Raw genomic sequence first — 19,199 nt, forward strand, 5'->3', positions numbered from 1 at the left:
TTTTTGGAATACATATTTTTGTTGAAAAAACTTCAACTCCCCCCCCCCCATAAAATTAAATAATCTACAAGTTTTGAGAAACAACTGACAGGTTGACAAAGTGCGTATTGGCAGATTGTGGAAAAGAAGCCAAGTGACAGTTTTTTCACTTCTTTCATTGGTACATACAGTCTCCAACAGATTCGTATGTCATTGAAAAAAGTGACGTCTTGTCAATAATGATAATGATTTGGTAGAACTTCATTAACTTTATTAACTCAACTGACCAAACTGGATGATTCCGAAACAGAGAGTATCTGAAACTGAGTAACTGAAACGACTTTTTACAACTGTAAATCTAAGTAGTCAAGCTTTTTAGAATAATTATGTAGCGTTAGTTACATTAGTAAGCTTTGAGAGCGTCAACTGAAGCCATTATACTACAGAAATTCACGCAACCAAAATTCGACGACCAAGAGTGTTTTGTAATACACCAAAATAAACTGAATTCATGTGGTCATGAATTCTAAAATTATTGTTTGATGTTATTCTTTCGGTGATATACACCTACGCGTTTAAGGCTCTTCATGGCCATGTGCTAGATATGCTAATGGTGTTGATCATTTTGCATGTAATATTAAAAATATATTCTAGTTGAATCACATCAAGTATATTACGAGATGCATGTGGAATATTGCGTTATTGAATGATTGACTCTCACACTTGTATGAACAACTGTTGAACAATAAAATTGCTTGGCATTTATAGTTCCATCGTTATTATGACGTATTTCAAACATTCAATTTCTGTCCAAAATTTTCGTGAAAGACATGTCTTCTGTAACATTTCTGAAAGGCATAAACTGTTTTCGATCCAAATTACCAAGAATATGTGGAATACGCAAGTTTTATTCAGAAGATTGCGGTGAAGAGAAGAAAGGCATATATGAGAGGGGAAATGAAGAACCAGTGTTCACCAAAGCAGCAGCAAAATTTAATGATCATCTCAGCGGAAAGTTATTCGACCTAGTTAAAAGAGCTGGAACAGATATACGAAGAGGACATGCCCAAATTTCCAATAATATTGACAAAGAATTTTGGTCTATTGCTGTAGTGGGACTAGGAAAAGAAAAACTTGGATATAATGAAATGGAAGCAATAGAAGAAGGCATGGAGGCTGTGAGAGAGGGAGCAGGAATGGGAGCCCAAGTATTGAAAAAAGAAGGAGTAACAAGAATTTTAGTTGAAGGTTTGGGACATCCGGAACAAGCAGCCGAAGGAAGTGCACTCGCCTTGTGGAGGTACCAAGAGAATAGATCACGTCAGCATTGGAAAGTGATTCCCACCTTGGAATTATTTGACGACTGTGACGCTGAGAGTTTTCAACGGGGACTCTTCAAAGCAGAGTCTCAAAATTTAGCAAGAAGATTGTCCGATACACCAACAAATCAAATGACACCCCTCCATTTCGCACAAGAAACTGTCAATAAGTTATGTCCATGTGGAAAAATCTGGAACAGGCCCTTTCGGATAACAAGGCTAATGACACGGTTATCGAGCAGCTACAAGATGAAAACGACAAGCTGAAAGCGAGGATAAAACAACTGGAACAGAAATCCGATTTAGCCGATGAAGTGTCTAAGCTTAAGCTGGAGCTCACCAACAAAGAGAATCAGGTTAAGGATCTAATGAAAAAATTAGATGAAGCTAACTCGGCCGCCAAAGAGAAAGATACTAAAATCGCTCAGCTTCGGGATGAAAACGAAAAATTGAAAGAGAAAATCAAGGAGTTACAAGACCAGTTAGGGAAATTAAATGATAGCTTGAAGGAGGCCAATGAGAAAGAGAACAAAGCCGCTGTCAAAGCCGAAGAATTGGAGGACCAACTGAAAAAAGTGAATGATAGTTTGAAAGAGGCCAAAGAGAGGGCGGACAAGGCTACTGGGGAGCCGCGAAAAGCAACGACAGGGGACTTGGATACAATCATAGATCACGAAAAGAAGATTGAGCAACTTCAAGATGAACTGGCCAAACTGGCCGATACAATAGCATCGATGAAACAACAATTCGACAGAGAAATGAAGAATCTCTTGAAGCAAAATGAAGAGAGTATAGCGAAGCTGCAGCAAGCTCACGAAGATTCCGTTAGAAATCTCAACGCGCCACATGACGAAGACATGATGAGCTTGCAAGACGCTCTGCACAAAGCTAAATTGGACCTTAAGGCTGTGAAGGTGGAAAGAGACAGATTGAAGAAGATTCTAGAGGAACAGAAAAGAAAAAGTATCGATATTGAGGACAAGGTGGAGGCAGTGGAGAGCATAATAATGAAGAAGCGGAAGAAGAGCAAGGAAGAGAGACGCAAGAGCGAGATCCTCGAAGCCAAAGCTAGTGAAGACGGGCAGAAAATCGCGGATTTGTCGAGGGCGGTCGAGGAAGAGAAAAAGAAGAACGAACAATTGGCGAAGGACAATTCCAAGCTACAGAAGGAGAAAGTTGGTTTCAATGAATTATTTTATTCTTTCGTTAGTGATAGGTATTGTTCAATTATTAATGATATATGTATCTCATTTATTTAATATTAAATTGATTTCATTTGTTGAGCACGAGATATTGCAACTTATAATTTCCGACTAGAGAATTATATTACCGTAAACAGTAGTTTTTTTGAACAAAGAGGCTTCAACCACGTAGGGTTATTAACGTAGGTTCAGTGATGTCTCCGAACCGGATATAATAATGTCAGATCCTACATTCCGCTTTCTGCTTCGATAAGTTTGTTGGGGGTTAAAATGGACTGCTTCTTAAAAGCTTGGAATACTGTTCCGAACCAGAAAACTGTACACACCTCAGCAACTTCTGATGCTTTATAAAGCTCAGATCAGACCTTCTTTGTAGTATGGAGCTCTGACCATAAGCATACTCTGAAGTTTCTGGATTCCATCCAGAAAAGAGCCATCCGCCTGATTGGAGACGCGAACATCACGTGCAACCTCGCTAGCCTGGAACATCGAAGAAAGATTTGAGATTTGTCTCTCTTCTATCTCTCTCATCGTTTTGAAATTCAACTCAGTACACCTCGAACTTAACTCTTTAGGAACACTTCCATCTATAGAACTGCGTTTATGTGGAATAAACTTCCTGAGAACGTTTTTTTAAATGAATTTATTCTCCAGCGATTCAAGTCCAACGTGAATCACTACTGTCGCACAGGCACCGCTCTGAAAGCGCCGTAAGGATTTCCCTGACGTGCTTGTGTTTTGTCCTTGAAAAATTATTATCCATGTTGAACACAATCTTGAATTGGTTTCGAATTATTTTTTATTCATTTATTTTCCACTTTCAAGTTAGGTTTTCTATTTCAAGCCCATTTGTTTCAATATAAAATATATACGCATGCGCAGACAGTGTGCTGTAAGGAAATTATTCAATCCTGGCGATCCTGATCAGGATAATGAGATGAACTTATGAAACTATTGTATTGTCTTAATGAGTGTACAAAGTTTAAAATACATCAGTCCATTCAAAGTTAGTCAAAATCGAGTTCAAAGGAATCGGTTACAAACAAAAATACAAGTGAAGTTAATAAAAGCGTGTAAAAAAAGACGAAGCGGTATCAAAAATATTAATAGAGAAATAAAGCGGTTGAAGACCTATGTTCATATAGTGAGTTTTTCTTTACATTATTGCCCTTCATGATCAGCATTCAATTATGAAATAACATGTATGATATGAAATTCTAACATGTTTGAAAAAATACACGAACACAACTAGAAGTACATGAAAAGTTGAAATGATTTCAGGAGTATCCCGAAGCAATGTAGTAAAAGAAAAATATTGGCCCTTAAAATGTATGTGCCTGAAGACAGGGATGAGGATAAACCATTTTATTTACAATTATTATTTACGACACATAAAAATTATAACTTTATCAGGCAATTATCTGGCAAATGATCGTAATGAAACAGATACGGGTGAAGAATTTTGGAGATGTAGTGTCATATAAACAATACTTCACAAGTGAAATTGACTATAAAAGAGTTTTATGAAATAAAGTTATAATCGATGATTGATACAATGAACCAAGATTTTACAAGCTTGTAAGATTTATTGTAAGAATTGTGATGCTACAAATAAAAAGCCTGTTTCGACATGCGTGAATAGTATAAAGAACGACAACCCTGATGCTTCCGCATCAGCCGAACATTCACTTTGAAATGGCCGTCATCTGATTTCTAAAATGTTGAAGTTGAAGCTTTTGAATACGTATATCAGAAAAGAATAATAATGGAAATGCTTCATACAAAAAAGATTATAACTCTTTATTTTTATCGAAATGACATTCAAAATTCTTCTCATATTTACAACTTGTCTAACTTTCCCCATTAAGTCTTGATACAAAATTTTTGCATCTCACTTTTCGAACCACCGTACACTGACTATGATAGCATAGTGTTATCAAAAAAAAGGTGTATCTGAAGATGAAAAGAAACCGGAACGGGCGTCGTTGTGGACTGCAAAATGAGCATACGAGTGTTCCGGACGAAAAGTTTTCGATTTTAAGATAGCAGCACACAAATAAAAGCTAGTGAATTTTGTTTTTCATTTGTTGACAGTTACTCACCAAAGTTTCAGCCATTCTGAACGCGCAGTTGTTATGTAACAGACGTTTGAGTGATTTGCTGTGAGTGTGTTTATGAAAATGGACAAAATCGACTATCCAACAATCATTAAATATTTGTTTTTGAAAAGTAATACGCCTACACAAATCAAATACGAGTTGGATTCTGAGTATGAGGACTCTACACCATCATTTACCACAGTGAAATTTTGGGCAGCTGAATTTAAAAGTGATCGTATGAACTTGGGAGACGATGAAAGTTCGGGACGTCCGAAAACTGCAACTACCGTCGAAAATATGACCAAATTTCACCAAACGGTACTAGACGACCGCCGAATTGAAGTGACAGAGATAAAAGAGTTTATGAAAATGTCAAAAGGGCATAACAAAACTGTCCGCCCGTTGAGTGCCGCGTTTGCTCACATTAGACCAAAAATATGTTCGAATGAACATTTCCAATTAGGTGTTGTAGATGAAACTTGAATACACCATTATACGCCCGAAACAAACAGTGGACTACAGAGGGGGGACCGGCTACAAAAAAAGAAAAAACGGTTTTTTCGGCTGGCAAAGTGATGGCAACTGTTTTTTGGGATAGTCATGGGGTTATTTCAATCCAGAAATGACCCTATATCTATAGGATCATCTCTGGCTAGGAAATGTATAAAATTGACCATAACTGGCTGGATCTATGCCATGCTGGTAAACAGAACTGCAACTACCACTCTTTAAGGCGAGGTCATTAGGTTCAGGGTCACCAGGGGCTGCCCTCAACATGTGGCACTATCTTCCCTTCTGTGTTCGTTCCTGATAGATAGTCTGCTTGATGCCCTCGACAGAAGAAAAGTAGATCTGCAAGCTTATGCAGACGACCTTGTCATCTTGGCAAGGTCCACGTCGGGAAGGGTAGCTTGTAATATTGTATAAGTTTGAAAATGTTCGTATAGGACGAAACTACAGTAACGTTAGTTTCAAATAAAAGTGGTAAAAAACATAGAAAGTTTCATTTCTCTTTTCTTCATTATGATTTCCTAGCACGTAGTAACGGCTACATCCATCAATTTCTTGTTATATTCCTTTGTTGTTCACAGTTGATGCCTGAGGGAGCAGATGTCTGTCAACCTCAGCAAAACTGTGATTATCCTCTTCACCAGGGGGAGAAAATTGGACGATCTAACCCCACTTTCCCTCAAAGGTGAGATAATTCCATTAGGAACGGAGGTGAAATATCTTGGCATTGTCCTTGATGAAAACTCACCTGGAATGCTCACTTGGAAAAAGTTTTACGCAAAGCCAGACTGTCCCTATGAAACTGCAGAAGGAATTGTGGTAAAACTTGGAGTTTAGGTCGCAAACAAGTCTATTGGATTTATGTGATGATTGTCAGACCAATGATCACTTATGGTGCAATTGCCTGGTGGCCGAAGGCTTTATAGAAAACGGTCCAGGCAAAGCTCTCTGGCTTACAAAAACAGGCCATCAATGGTGCCATCAGTACCACACCGTCACGGGCCATAGAGATCCCTCTAGATCTACCTCCTCTCCACATTTATCTGGAGAGAGAGGCTAGATGGACTGCATATAGACTTGTGCACATTGCCAATTGCATAAATCAATTCAATGCAGAGTGCAACAGATTGTTGGTTGACACTGGAAGTCACAGCATTCTGGAAAAGACCTCTGACTTTATGACTCCAACTGTCAACTACGAACTGCCTTATAAAGTATTGTTTTCGAGTAAAGAGGACTGGTTCCTCCGGGTGAAGGAAAAATCAAGAGCAGATAGTAGTTGGTTCACAGATGGATTGAAAACACCTTTCGGTTCTGGTGCAGGTGTTTTTAGTCGCAGACCCAGGACAGAGATATCAACCTGCCTAGGAAATTATGCGAATATATTTCAAGCAGAAATTTATGCTATTGAATCATGAGCGGAGAGATTGGAAAAAACCAACTTCATACACAAGTCAATGAAAATATTCTCTGAAAGTCAAGCGGCACGGTGTTGAAAGCTCTTGGCTTCTACCGAGCAACGTCTCAATTGGTAGCAAATTGCCAAAAACGACTCTCATCGATAGGAAGACTCAACAGATCGTCTCTGGTCTGGATTCCTGGCCATACCCTGATTACATATCGAAAAAAAAATCAATTTGGGGTGCTGAATATTCAGTAAAACTGTTCAATATTCTAAAAAAAACTGTGACAAATCAGCAATATGATGTCCGTGATATATGATGTTTATTGACCTTCTCTATTCATACCCAATGTGACATGGATAAACAAGATTAATGTCAAAGCTGACTTATGCTGAATCGACATCCGGCAATACGCAGTTCTTAAAATGACGACATAAAGGCTCTTCATTTTCTTTGTTCTGTTTTCAGAGTATGAAAAGATTTATTTTACAATAAATATGTCCTGCGTGGCCACTTTGTATTATCCGTATATTATATGTATCTTGAACTATTTAGATATACGGTTTCAACTGATAACATTTGGTTTGATATATTTCAATATTTTCATGCAAAATGATCAGTTCAGTACAGTACAATACAGTATTTCACACATGGGTATTACAATAATTGGATCCTACTTTACGTGTTTGATCTGGCTGATACTTGATGAAAACTCATTATAAACTTTCAAATAACACATTATTGTGAGATTTTTACTTGAGAGTTAACAAAGCAATGTTACGTGTCCCAATGAAGTGTTCAGTAGTAACATTTAGTACTATAGTTAGTACTAAACATTGTCTGTATAGTGAAACACTTGTCGTGGTTCTGTAAGCCGTCAAGTAAAAATCTTGAACCGAAGCGTTATTTCAATACAAATCAGTTTTATTGAAAAAAAAAAAATTGAACGTGTTCAAAGTGTTTTGAGTTATTTTATAGTCCGTGAGCTGTGATGATTGAGTGTAAATCCAGAAGGGGGAATTTCTGTGTATATCATGAGTTTGACATAAAATAAAGCAAATTATACAAGGCGTCATAACAATGAAAAAAATATGTGCTTGTACCAAAAACACCCAAAAAGCGGATATACCTAATGAGGTTGTTAATTGGTTAGAAAGGTAGAACTTAAGCAGACTCAAGAATAGGAAGCTATGTACAAATAGCTCGAACCCTGTATCGATTATAACTAGTCTAATCAGATTGCTATTTGGCGTTATTCACAGATATATCAAATATGCGAAGCTGTAATAAATATGTATAAATCATATCTTTTAATTTCGCAAACTCAGGAAATATAGATATTTGGATTATTTTGAGTTAACTACGGATGCTCTCTCTTCTTCAAGAAATAAGTTTGTTCGACTGAACTAATTCAGAACATATTTCGAATTAGTTTAGCCTTTCTAATCTATTTTTTTTTTCTGAAAAATTATCTAAACAGCGTTAATGCTTGTTTTTTATAGCTTATGATCTATCTGAATCTACTTCTTTGAATTATTTGAGAAATATCAATCCGAGAATTCAATATTTAACAAAATCCTGATGACAGCTTGGTGATAAACTGAACTGATTTAAACGTTCATAAATATTTACTAAGCAGCAAATGCCACTAAAATATCTCCTACAGCTGTTTTGTTATGGATTCATTGACAGCATGATGTATTTATCAAGGTGTTCGGTCGATTTCTTAAGAGATTTTTGAAATTTTGGCACAGTTTTCGATTTGCTCTTGAACTAGTTAAAATCCATAAATATTTCGAACAAAAAAATTAACGTAGCTAATTTTTTCAAGATACAGAGTAATGAGAAAGAGCATAATTTTCAAATATTTTCGGGAAAGTGTACACAAGGAAAGTAGCTGTTATTTACATGACGTTTTGGTAATGAGGAGGCCAATATGGAGGGCTAGAATACGATGTATTTAGAAAGGAAACAAGCACGTACAGGTATATTCCTGACAGTTCACATCACTGTGGACAGCACAAACGTGCTCGACTGGATTTTCTAGAGCATCGTCTTTTGACTTTTCCCCTCAGACATGAGTGGTTCACAAAAGAAAAACGTACAATACAGGAAATAGCAGCCAGTAACGATTTATTGAGGGGTACTGTAGATGCTATAATAAGGAAGAGAAAGTTTTGGTTGAGAATGAACGATATCTCGACTTTTAAAAACGACGAAAACCAAGATGGATATATCTCAGTTCCATACCACTAATACACGAAAAACTTTGAAAATATTTTCAAGGAACTATATATGAAGGTGGTTTTTAAAACAAGTCATACACTACACAGTCTTTTAAAAAATCCAAAAGACAAAGTCAAGAATTCGGAAAAGTCTGGAATTTATTATGGACAGACAAAATGATCTATTAAAATAAGATATATGGAACACATAGCACACCTAAAATATGGAAAACCAGAAAATTCAGCTGTTGCCCATCATATTTTGCAACAAAACCATTCCATAGACTTTAGTTAATCAAGATTAGTTAGACAGTTAACAAGTCATAGGCATCTAGATGCCTAAGAGAGTGTAAAAATAAGTGAACATAATAATATTGTGAATTACGATGATGGACCAATACCTAATATTTTAATTATTAGATTTACCTGACTATTACATAAGGACACATTGCAAAATTGATTTGAGTTTAGTAGATTAGGCAATATTGTGAAATTAATTTAAAACACTCAAACCGCAGGTACCTAGAGGAGGCATCTATGATGTGAGTAAGAATAATATTAGGAGTATGTTTAGTTCAATCTTCCTCTTGGAGATGATCACTTGGTGATCAAAACACGTGTCGAGGTGTTAGAGTAACGGTTTGGTGTTGGGAAACCACTCCAGTAATATCTAAATGCAAGATTTATTTCATTTTCGCAACACCTTGATAAACACTTGAGAATGATAGACTGAAATCAAATGAATTTGTAGTGGATTTTATTAAATATTCTATATTCAATAGAAATAATTATTGTTATTGATGAACAAATTGAAGAAGCATATAAAAGCGATCGCTATGAACTTTTCCACATAAAAAGAAATGTATTCAACAGGGAAAAATGATTTTATTAAGATCGTCAAAGATGAAACAATCTTTTGAAGTTTCAATTATCATTTTTCCATAGTAATGAGCACAATATTCAGAATAGACGTTCATCATTAATTTTCATCTTGAACAAGAAAACAAGAGCAAAGCATGTACTACGTAAAGCAATATAAGCTCCTAATGACAATTATTTTTTGTGAGTTATCGTTAACGGATAATTTGTATCCTCATATATGGATTGAAAAAAAGTTTGATATATGGTCGGTTCCCCCAACTATAAAGGTATTCTACTCAATAAATCTTTATTTTCTAACTGAACTTTCGCTCAGATTAACTTTCAAAAACAGTATATACAGAGTGATTATTTTTCGCAACCAAGTGAATATTTGAACCATTTATTATAGAAGAGCTTTAGTAATTTTATTGATTGAAAAATTATAAAAAGAGAAAAGTTATTAAAGACTTTCCAGTTGAAGAGAAATTAATTACTTTTCAATTCTTCCTTGATATTCAACGAATCTGAAATGTTCAAGAGGAAGAAAGTGAAATTAATAAATAAGAAAATTTTGTGGAATAATGTGTAGGTCATTTACAGAAGTTACTTTTCGACTTACTGAAAGAAGAACAGTATTAAAAAAGTATTGCTTGTATGAGGAATTTTGTTGAATAAATGATTCTTTTCATCTGTTTAAATGGACAAGAGAGGAGAAAAAAGTTTCGGGTGGTCTTCATTTGCCGTTTTTATCCTAGAGATGTATTTGTAGAGACCTACAAAATTTTCCAAAGAGTTTTAAAAAAATTTTTATGGCTAATAAATGAAATATTATGAATAAATTATTGAATGAAATGTGAAAAGACAAAAAAGTATTTTTCAGTATCAATGACACTTTAGATATGAATTTTAAATTATACAAAATTAAATTATACTGAATTCAATATTTTTAGGTTTTGTAATGAAAAATTCATAAAAACCCAAAACAATAAAATACAATCATGAAAATGCAACAGATATACTGAGGCTAATAACTAAATCATTCAGTAGAAAACTAATATTCCGAAATAAAATTTCAAAATATTCATCTCTGCTAACTACCCATACAGTAAGTTCTCCCCCGGCTGACACACCGCTGGTTATTAAAATGTAGCCAACAGACAACTATACCAGTTACCTCAGAGAGGTTAGTCTCACAGATGTTTCTCATTCCTCCTACAGCAGGACCATGCTGAAATTATTCGAGTATATCACTTACAGACCGATTTCGAGATATTTTCTCCCATCAGTACAGGATAGATCCTACCCAAACAGCAAAGTGTCTGGAAAGCGATTAATTTCAACACGGCTCAACTACATCTACTACTTGGGCAGAAAAGCGTTGGGCCTAACACATAGATGCTTTTTCAGTTAGTACTAACCTCCATAAGAAATCTGTTGAAACTTCATGATATTCTAATCATCAGTTTGTGAGTTATTGTGCTGAGAGTGACACTACTTTTGTTATTTTCAAATAACAATTTCTTGATGAGAAGAAATACCGTTCAAGCAGAGCAATAGCTTGAAGACACCGATGATGCAGAACGCAGTGAACGTCCAAATGATGCAGTAACACCAGAAAACATAAAAAATCCACAAAATCGTTTTGAATTATTGAAAAGGGAAGTTGGGAGAGTTATCTGACATCGTAAAAATATCAAATGAACGCGTTGGCTTAATATTGCATGAGCATTTGACAATAAGGAAGCTCTACTCAATGTGGATGCCGCGCGAGCTCATTGTTGACCAAAAACAAGAACATCTTGATGATTCTAAGCAGTGTTTGGTTTCAACATAACAAACCGGAGTTTTTCGTCGATATGTGTCAATGGATGAAACATGGATATATCACTTCAGTGGCGGATTTACCAGTAGGCTAAGTAGGCTTGAGCCTAGGGCGTCAGTTTTCTAGAAGTGGCAAATTTGGGGACCGATTTTTTTGCTACATCATGGAAATCAAAAATATTTTGGCAAGACGGTTGTCTGATGTCTTACAGATAGAAGTCTGCAAAAAATGTTGCCGATGAATTGTTTGAGTGAGACAAGTTTTTCTTGTCTGAAAAGAGTAAAAAATTATCTGGGTTCGACCTTGAGCCAAAAAAATTTAACGCCTTTGCTCTTTTCTGCATAGAGTCAGAATCGATGATTCTGCAAACAGAAGTTATTGCAACGAACTTGTATAACTTGACTGAGTTAATTTTTATCTATTCGGAAGCGCAATAAAGAATATTTATTAACGTTTACCAAATGCACTTTATTGTGTAAGTAGAAAACATTACCTCGCTCGTAAATGATTGAGCTTTGATTGGCTCAAAAATATACCCAAGAAATATTTTACCTACGATTTCAACGAAATTGTTGGGATTGTCAAAATAATGTGGGGCACGACAAATTGTAGAGGCAAGGGCGGCAAAAACTGTATAGCCTACACCTTGAAAATATGTGAATCCGCCACTGTATCGCTCAAATCCGGAATCAAAAAGATCATTATCTGAGAGGAGAGCAACTGGTGAACCTCGTCCAAAGGGCCCGAGAGTACAACAATCATTTAGAAGGGTCATTGCCTCGGTATTTTGGTATATGCGTGGTGTCATATTCATCAACTATCTTAAGAAGGGAAATACCATCAACAGTGAATAATTAAACAGCATTATTGAAGCGTTTGAAGGCCGAAATAGGAAAAAAAGGGCAGCATATGGCAATGAAAAAGAAATCGTGTCATCAAGACAACGCACCGAGTCACAAGTCAATCAAAACAATGGCAACAGTACATGAATTGAACATCCACCGTATTCGCCAGATTTGGCTCCCAGCAACTAGTGGATATCCGCAGACCTCAATAAGTGAGGCAAAAGATAAATCATTCTGCAAGTGGTGTTGAAATGTTGAAACTACGCTGGAATGATAAAGTTGATGACTAAAGCCAATTCTGAACAAAAAACCTTTTTCTTTCGTAGGCCCAAGACTTTCCAGCCCATGTGTCTAAGAGAAAGATTGTGAAGTATCAACAGCTCCATCTCATGAACAAAGCCCCAAGCTCATATTCATGATTTTTCCTGCATGTATTTGACATCAAACTTGTTTGTAATTCAAAAAAATTGAATATATGAATGTTTCCCTTATATTTGGTAACAGAATGTTCCACAAGAACAGTATCGTCACTTATAATGCTAAGTTTGTTTGTAGCTGTGTAATGTTTTCTTTTAAATTAATTATTTTTACAGAGTTGACTTACCCTGATTGACGTTGAAATATTTTGTTAAAAAAATTAACGAAAAATATTCACCTGGATTCCTCATTATACTTTTACGAAGTGTTTCGAAAGTGATAAATCAAAAAGTATCAATTTTTTGATTTTATAGTTGAAAATAATATCGCTTTTTCAAAAAACTTTTAAGTTTCATATTCTCAGAATCAAAATACGAGATAGTGGAATATTTGCAATAATCAACTTTGGAAAAGTAAATACTGTTACAGATTTCCTACTTTATAAATAATAATAATACGTCTTTATTCACCATAAAAATACAAATGGAATAGACAAAAATAAAATGAAACAGTATACAGGAACAATAACAAAAACAAAACAAAAACTTCCAGTATATGGTGAATAGGCGGAGTATCAGCCAAGGCTGTTTTTCAACTCTGTAGAATGGAATTAAATAAAGAAGGAAATAGTTTGTTTAAAAATAAGATGAAGATTATTTAAGTCTGAAAAATAAAACAAATCAAAAACCTGTTTTCAGCTGACTCTGATAGATGTTATTTCAAAAAACAATTGCATGGAAAATATTCACTTGGTTTGCCTACTATACGAGGTTTTCCAAAAGTCACAGATCAAAAAATCCAATTTTTGAATTTTATTAATAAAAATCTTGCCGCTTTTTCGAAAAACTGTTGAGTTCATATGGGTGTAACATGAGTACATTCGAGTGACTTATTTCTGAGACATTTAAAAAAAAGGTCTCTATAAATTTCTGTCCAAAAATGCTTTGTTTCATAGATACAGGGTGTTGAAATTTATTTTTTTGTTCGTTTTTCAAAAATAACTTGCAGAAATCAAGCTATTTGCACGAAATTTAGTTCCAGGGAAATCATAATTTCGTAATAATTTCCATGTAACATTTAGAGGCATCTGCGTACGCTGTTAGTATTTATTTCAAATTGTAAACTTTCAGTAAACGACAGTAAACTTTCAGTACTTTTCATGGAAAAAAAAAACTAATTCCCACATCTTTTCCGAGTAAAAAAGGTAAACTCTTTCAACAACGCAGGATATTTACAATTTTCTATATCGATGCATATTACTTAGCTCCTAGGACGCTCAGTAAAGTTGCCGAGAACGTTACAAAAACTAAGTACCTATGTGGAGGATCTCGTCAAAATAAATAACTTCTTTCTTTAAAATGTTCATCGAAAAATCATCCGTTTTTGGTATACAAATTGTTAAAATTTTTCAACATATTGTTGGTTTTTATCAAAAGTTTTTTGCAATTTTAGTTATTTGTATCTCGAAAAAGATTGATTTTTTGAAATATATTTTTTGTGCAACTGTCATTTAAAGTGACATTTCTGAAGGTTATGGAGATGATGTTTACGAAGTGGCGTTTTAAAAATATTTTCAACACTAGGGTTGAATTCTGTTACAAATGTATTATATACATTAATTACATTATCATATTTATTTATGAACATTATTATGAAAAGTACAATTAGAACAACTGCTGATATTAATACCTTGCCGTGTTGAAGACCCTAGTAATATATCTGAACTAGCCTTTATATGAGAAATAGATTGATCGATGTAACCCACAGCTACTGTTGTAGACTTCCATCCTCGGTGCTTTTTAATGCGTTCTTATTGCGGTGCGTTATATTTGCTCCTGATTCTGCTAGTAAAGGAGTAGAAGACCTTCTGAAACAGTGACCTGTATATTCCTTTGGTCCGGGAGGTTCAGAAACTCAGCAATGGTAGAGGGCATGTGTTTATGCCAACTGGGTTGGCACTGCATTTATATTTTGAGTATTTCAGGAAAAAACGTTGATGATTGATAACAGAAGGGCGTGATGCAACGTATTTATTAAAACAGTCAATGTTTTCTTCAACAATGCAAAAGAAACAACCTATTTTCATTTTTGTATTTGAAATTTGAAAAATCAATGATTTTTTCATTAATTCAATGTCTTCTACGCCGGCAGGCTTCATATATTCCGAAAATAGTAGCAATTTCATCTGGCGCCTCATTTATGAACCTCTGATTCAAACGTAAGAGTTTTCGATTTTTGGGCCTATAACTTCCATTTTTCCGATTTGAGAATTCTATTACCTTGAAATATTTGCTTGTATTAACACCATTTTCAACGAGCTAAGTACTAACGAGGACTTACCTTTCAACGTGTGATTCCTAACACGGTTAGGAATCATCCCAGCTTCAACCAGATAAATTCTCTCGAGAAAAATATCTGGTCGAGGCGGAAATCGAACCCACGGTCTTCCGTTAACTATACAAATATTAAATTTATCTATTTTATTATGATAACAGGACAGTTGTACTAAAAACTTTGTATGATATTTGTTTTAAAAGTGAGTTTTATTTTGTTCGTGAAATTGCTCGACTTGCTACGCTCGCTTCGCAAACTTTTTCACTCACAAAATAAAACCTTATTTTAAACAGTCATATCATAAATGGTATTATTGGAAAATGTTGTTTATTTTGACGAGATCTACAACATACTTGGTTTTTGTAATGTTCTCAGCAACTTCACTTAGCTTCCTAGAAGCTAAGTAATATGCATTGATTTAGAAAATTGTAAATATCTCTAAAACAATCACCTCCAGCGTTGTTGAGGTAGTGTACCTTTTTTACTTGGAAATGGTGTGGAAATTTGGTTTTTTCGTGAAAACTACCAAAAGTTCACTGTAAAAAAAGTCAATTCGAAGTAAATAATGACAGCGTTCGCAGCGCCATCTAGACGTTACATGAAAATAAATAAGAAATTAAGATTTCCTGTCAAAAAAAACCCCTGGTATCAAATTTCGTATAACTAACTTGTTTCTTGCGAAACTTTTTTTTAAATGAACAAAAACGTCAATCTAAACACCCTATATCTCCGAAACGAAGCATTTCCGGACACAAGTTTTTATAGACTTTTTTTTAATCGTCTCAGGGAATACATCACACATATTTCAACGTACTTATGTTACACCCTGTATATTCTTGAAATGAACATACGAAATGGTGGCATAGTTTTGAAAATTTTTTTAAGCTATCGATGTTACAGGTATTGGACTTTTTGTAAAATTAAATTGAATGAAGGAGTGAATAGTCAGATTCAAAATAAGATGAAGGATCAGTTAGGCCAGAAAAATAAAACAAATGAATATCTCACATATATCTTATCGTCTTCCCTTTCCTTTTGATCTACGAATTTTGCAACACCCTGTATAAAATTTTTGAATATGGTTTCGTTCCTAGAAAAAAGTTGAGTATTGTACATATTTACAGATATCGACAACACGGTTCACGGGTTGCCTACGAAATCTAACCCTAACCCTTTCTAACGCCGAATAGCCTCCAAAAAGACGCATTGCAATCGACATCGCATTAAGGGTAGCGAATGCGCCATAAATTGGTTGTCGCGTGTGCCCATCACCATCGATTAAGAAAGCTATACACAACATAAAGACACCAAGAATTCCATCTTCAATTCAATTGCGGCAGACATCTAAAAAAATTATTGCATGTAAAAGGTATTTCAAATGTTACAGCATGAAAACGGAGTTTCAACAAAAATTAGTATACCAAATATGTTGGAGAATTTGAGGATTGATGATTTGGTGAACTTTTTTAGCCATGTTGAAGCCGCTCTGAAAAACACAAAATTGCAAAAATATAGACTAGTATTTCTTTAATAAAACTAATCTTTCTCAGGTTTCACATGTATTTTATACATCATACTTTTGATAACAAACTAACATGTTTTTTAGTTTTTCACAGTCATCATTTGGAATCATTATCTGAAATCCAATATTTTGATATGTTTCACTCTCTAGGATATTGATCATTATTTAATGTGAGTCAATCAATCATCTTTGTTGTTCATCAAAACTTTACAGTTTTTCAACAAAGAGAGTTCGCCTAATAGATCTGATTCAAGTAATTTTTACGAAGTCTCTAAAAAAATCTAAAAATGAAACATATATTTGATAAAAATAATTAATTTTCTTTTCATCAGTTCGGACTTCCATTGTCTTGATTTGAAATCCCTGAAAGAATCTGTACAAAAGTAAAAAGATTAGCTGAAAAATAACAATTTTATTAAGCAAAAAAACTGAAATTACAATTATATAACATACGAATAACATTCAAGAAAATTGAACTATTAACACGAGCTGAAAAAAATAAAAAAATTATTAACAAGAAATGAAAATTAAAAATTGAAAGATTTGAAACCGTGTTACTTCACGACGTTTCGATAGTTAGTATCCACAATCGTCTTCGGGTGATAACTGGACCTATTCCTCCAAGATCTGACTATTCATAGGTCATTCGAGTGCTTTCACCTATCCCCTCTTTCCTCCCACCGCTTCATTGGTTTTAGCGGGAGCTGACCGTTTGACGGAAGTTGGACGTATTCCGCTTGATTAGTGGTTTCTATATATTGCGTATCTCTACGCTAGCTTGGCTAAACGTGTTGTTGGACAACATATATGTGGCTTCTTTGAATTTTCTCTTAAATCGGTGTTCCTCCTTGTGGATGATTTCAACTTGTGCCCACATGATGTCATGAGTCTAAACATGCTGTTGTTGCTTCATTCAGTTTTCTGCTTAATAAAATTGTTATTTTTCAGCTGATCTTTTTAATTTTTTACAGATTCTTTAGAGATTTCAAATCAATTTATATCATATTAGACAATAGAAATCCGAAATAATGAAATCCACCACAAAACATTGTCAACCACCTTCAAACAAATTAATTTTCTGATGTGGTTGAATCTATATTTATAACTTCACCTAAATAAAAACAGATGTTTTGAGAATGGCTGAAATAAATGAATGAAGGAGAGAATCATTGATCTCCATTTCGAAATATATGCCATGCCTTAAGCAATCAAAGGCATAATATTTTTGAGTGGGTGAATCATAAGAGTTCGACTTATTTGAATATGCACTAGGCATTCGAATAATACTGGCTGTTTCAAAAGTTTTGTCCATTTTTATGAGTTTTCTTCGAACTGTACTTATACTTATTCAATTTTCAACACAAGTGAATTGATTCTATCAGCATAAGGGTTGCGTGCTCAGTGAAGTCGACGAAGGCCATTTTTGCTTGGTCCTTGGCGGAAGTTATACCGGTGAGAAAGTTATCGAAGTGCTTGAAAATATCGTAGTCGGTTGGCAAGAGGTCTGGGAAGTATGGTGGGTGAGGCAGGACTTTGATCCTCAATTCGTTCAAATTTAGGACGGTGATTTGTGAACCGTGCGGAGGGGCGTTGTCATTGTCTGTTGACCAGTGTCGGCTGCTGCTGACGCAAGTTTTGGTACATTTCGTCGATTTCCTCATAGTAGGTTAGGTTAGGTGAGGTCCGAAGTGTGTGGGTCTATTTGACCCTCCACCGCAACCCGCAAGGGTTTATTGCGGCTCACACCTATTCGCACTCGATCAAATAAACCCAGCTTCTCAACGAAGCCGATTAGTTTGTATGGTGAGTGGTCTTTTAGGTCAGATAGTAAGAGTACGGTTCTGCCGAACTCTAAAAACCTGATTGGGTCCCCAGCGGGTCAGGCACAAAGTATGTGCTCTGCTGTTTCATCATTTTACAAACAGAGGCGACACACACTGTCTTCCGACAGTCTCTGCATATGATGATTCAAATGACAGTGATCTGTGAGAAGGCATGTTAGACATCGTAGTAGTCCTACTGTAGTCTAACAACTGTTTGGTATCAAGCTTCAATGGGTGAATAATCGCTTTGGAGTGAGCCAATTCTGGAAGATTCTGCCAGAAGTCCATAAATCTTCTTGTCATCCAGGTGTTCAATGTTGGTTTTGCAAAGCCTAACGCGATACCAATGACAGGTTCTGGTCCGATGAAGCTGCACCCTCCTTTGTGAGGGAGTCAACAGCCTCAGTGTCTTCCAGATCAGTATGGCCAGGAATCCAGCCCAGAGACAATCTGTCAAGCCTTCCTATTAAGGAGAGTCGTTTTTGGCAATTTGCTACCAGTTTAGACTTTGCTCGGTAGGAGCTTCCAATACCGCTTGACTGTCCAAGAATATTTTAATTGACTTGTGTATGAGGTTGGATTCTTCCAGTATCTCCGAATACAATTCAATAGCGTAAATTTCCGCTTAAAATACAATCGCATAGGTTCCTAGGCAGGTCTTCGACTGAAAATACTTGCACCAGTACCGGAAGGTGTTTTTGATCCATCTGTGCACCAACAGCTATTTGCTCTCAATATTTCGTTCTCCCGGAGGATCCAGTCGTTCCTTCTCTCCTCATCGTAAGACTCTGTTGTGATGGTTCGGCCCGGTTGCAGAAAGTTATGGTAAATCACACCT

The 19,199-nt window shown here is 35.4% G+C and overlaps 2 protein-coding genes across 7 annotated transcripts in view; one reads left to right on the forward strand and one right to left on the reverse strand.

The window, feature by feature from the left end:
• Window positions 1–19,199, reverse strand: part of Shab (Shaker cognate b) — a 229,924-nt gene that overhangs the window by 85,674 nt on the left and 125,051 nt on the right. The window lies entirely within an intron of this gene.
• On the forward strand, window positions 1,351–18,097 carry LOC141482124 (uncharacterized). The gene is made up of 2 exons (XM_074174802.1): window positions 1,351–2,503; window positions 17,921–18,097. The coding sequence occupies exons 1-2, from the start codon at window positions 1,472–1,474 to the stop codon at window positions 18,095–18,097; spliced, it is 1,209 nt and encodes a 402-aa protein (XP_074030903.1). The 5' UTR covers window positions 1,351–1,471.

Source organism: Leptinotarsa decemlineata, unplaced genomic scaffold (genome assembly GCF_025532065.1).
Source record: "Leptinotarsa decemlineata unplaced genomic scaffold, Ldec_3_MD MMD2_P_RNA_scaffold_12, whole genome shotgun sequence".
NCBI lineage: Eukaryota > Metazoa > Arthropoda > Insecta > Coleoptera > Chrysomelidae > Leptinotarsa > Leptinotarsa decemlineata.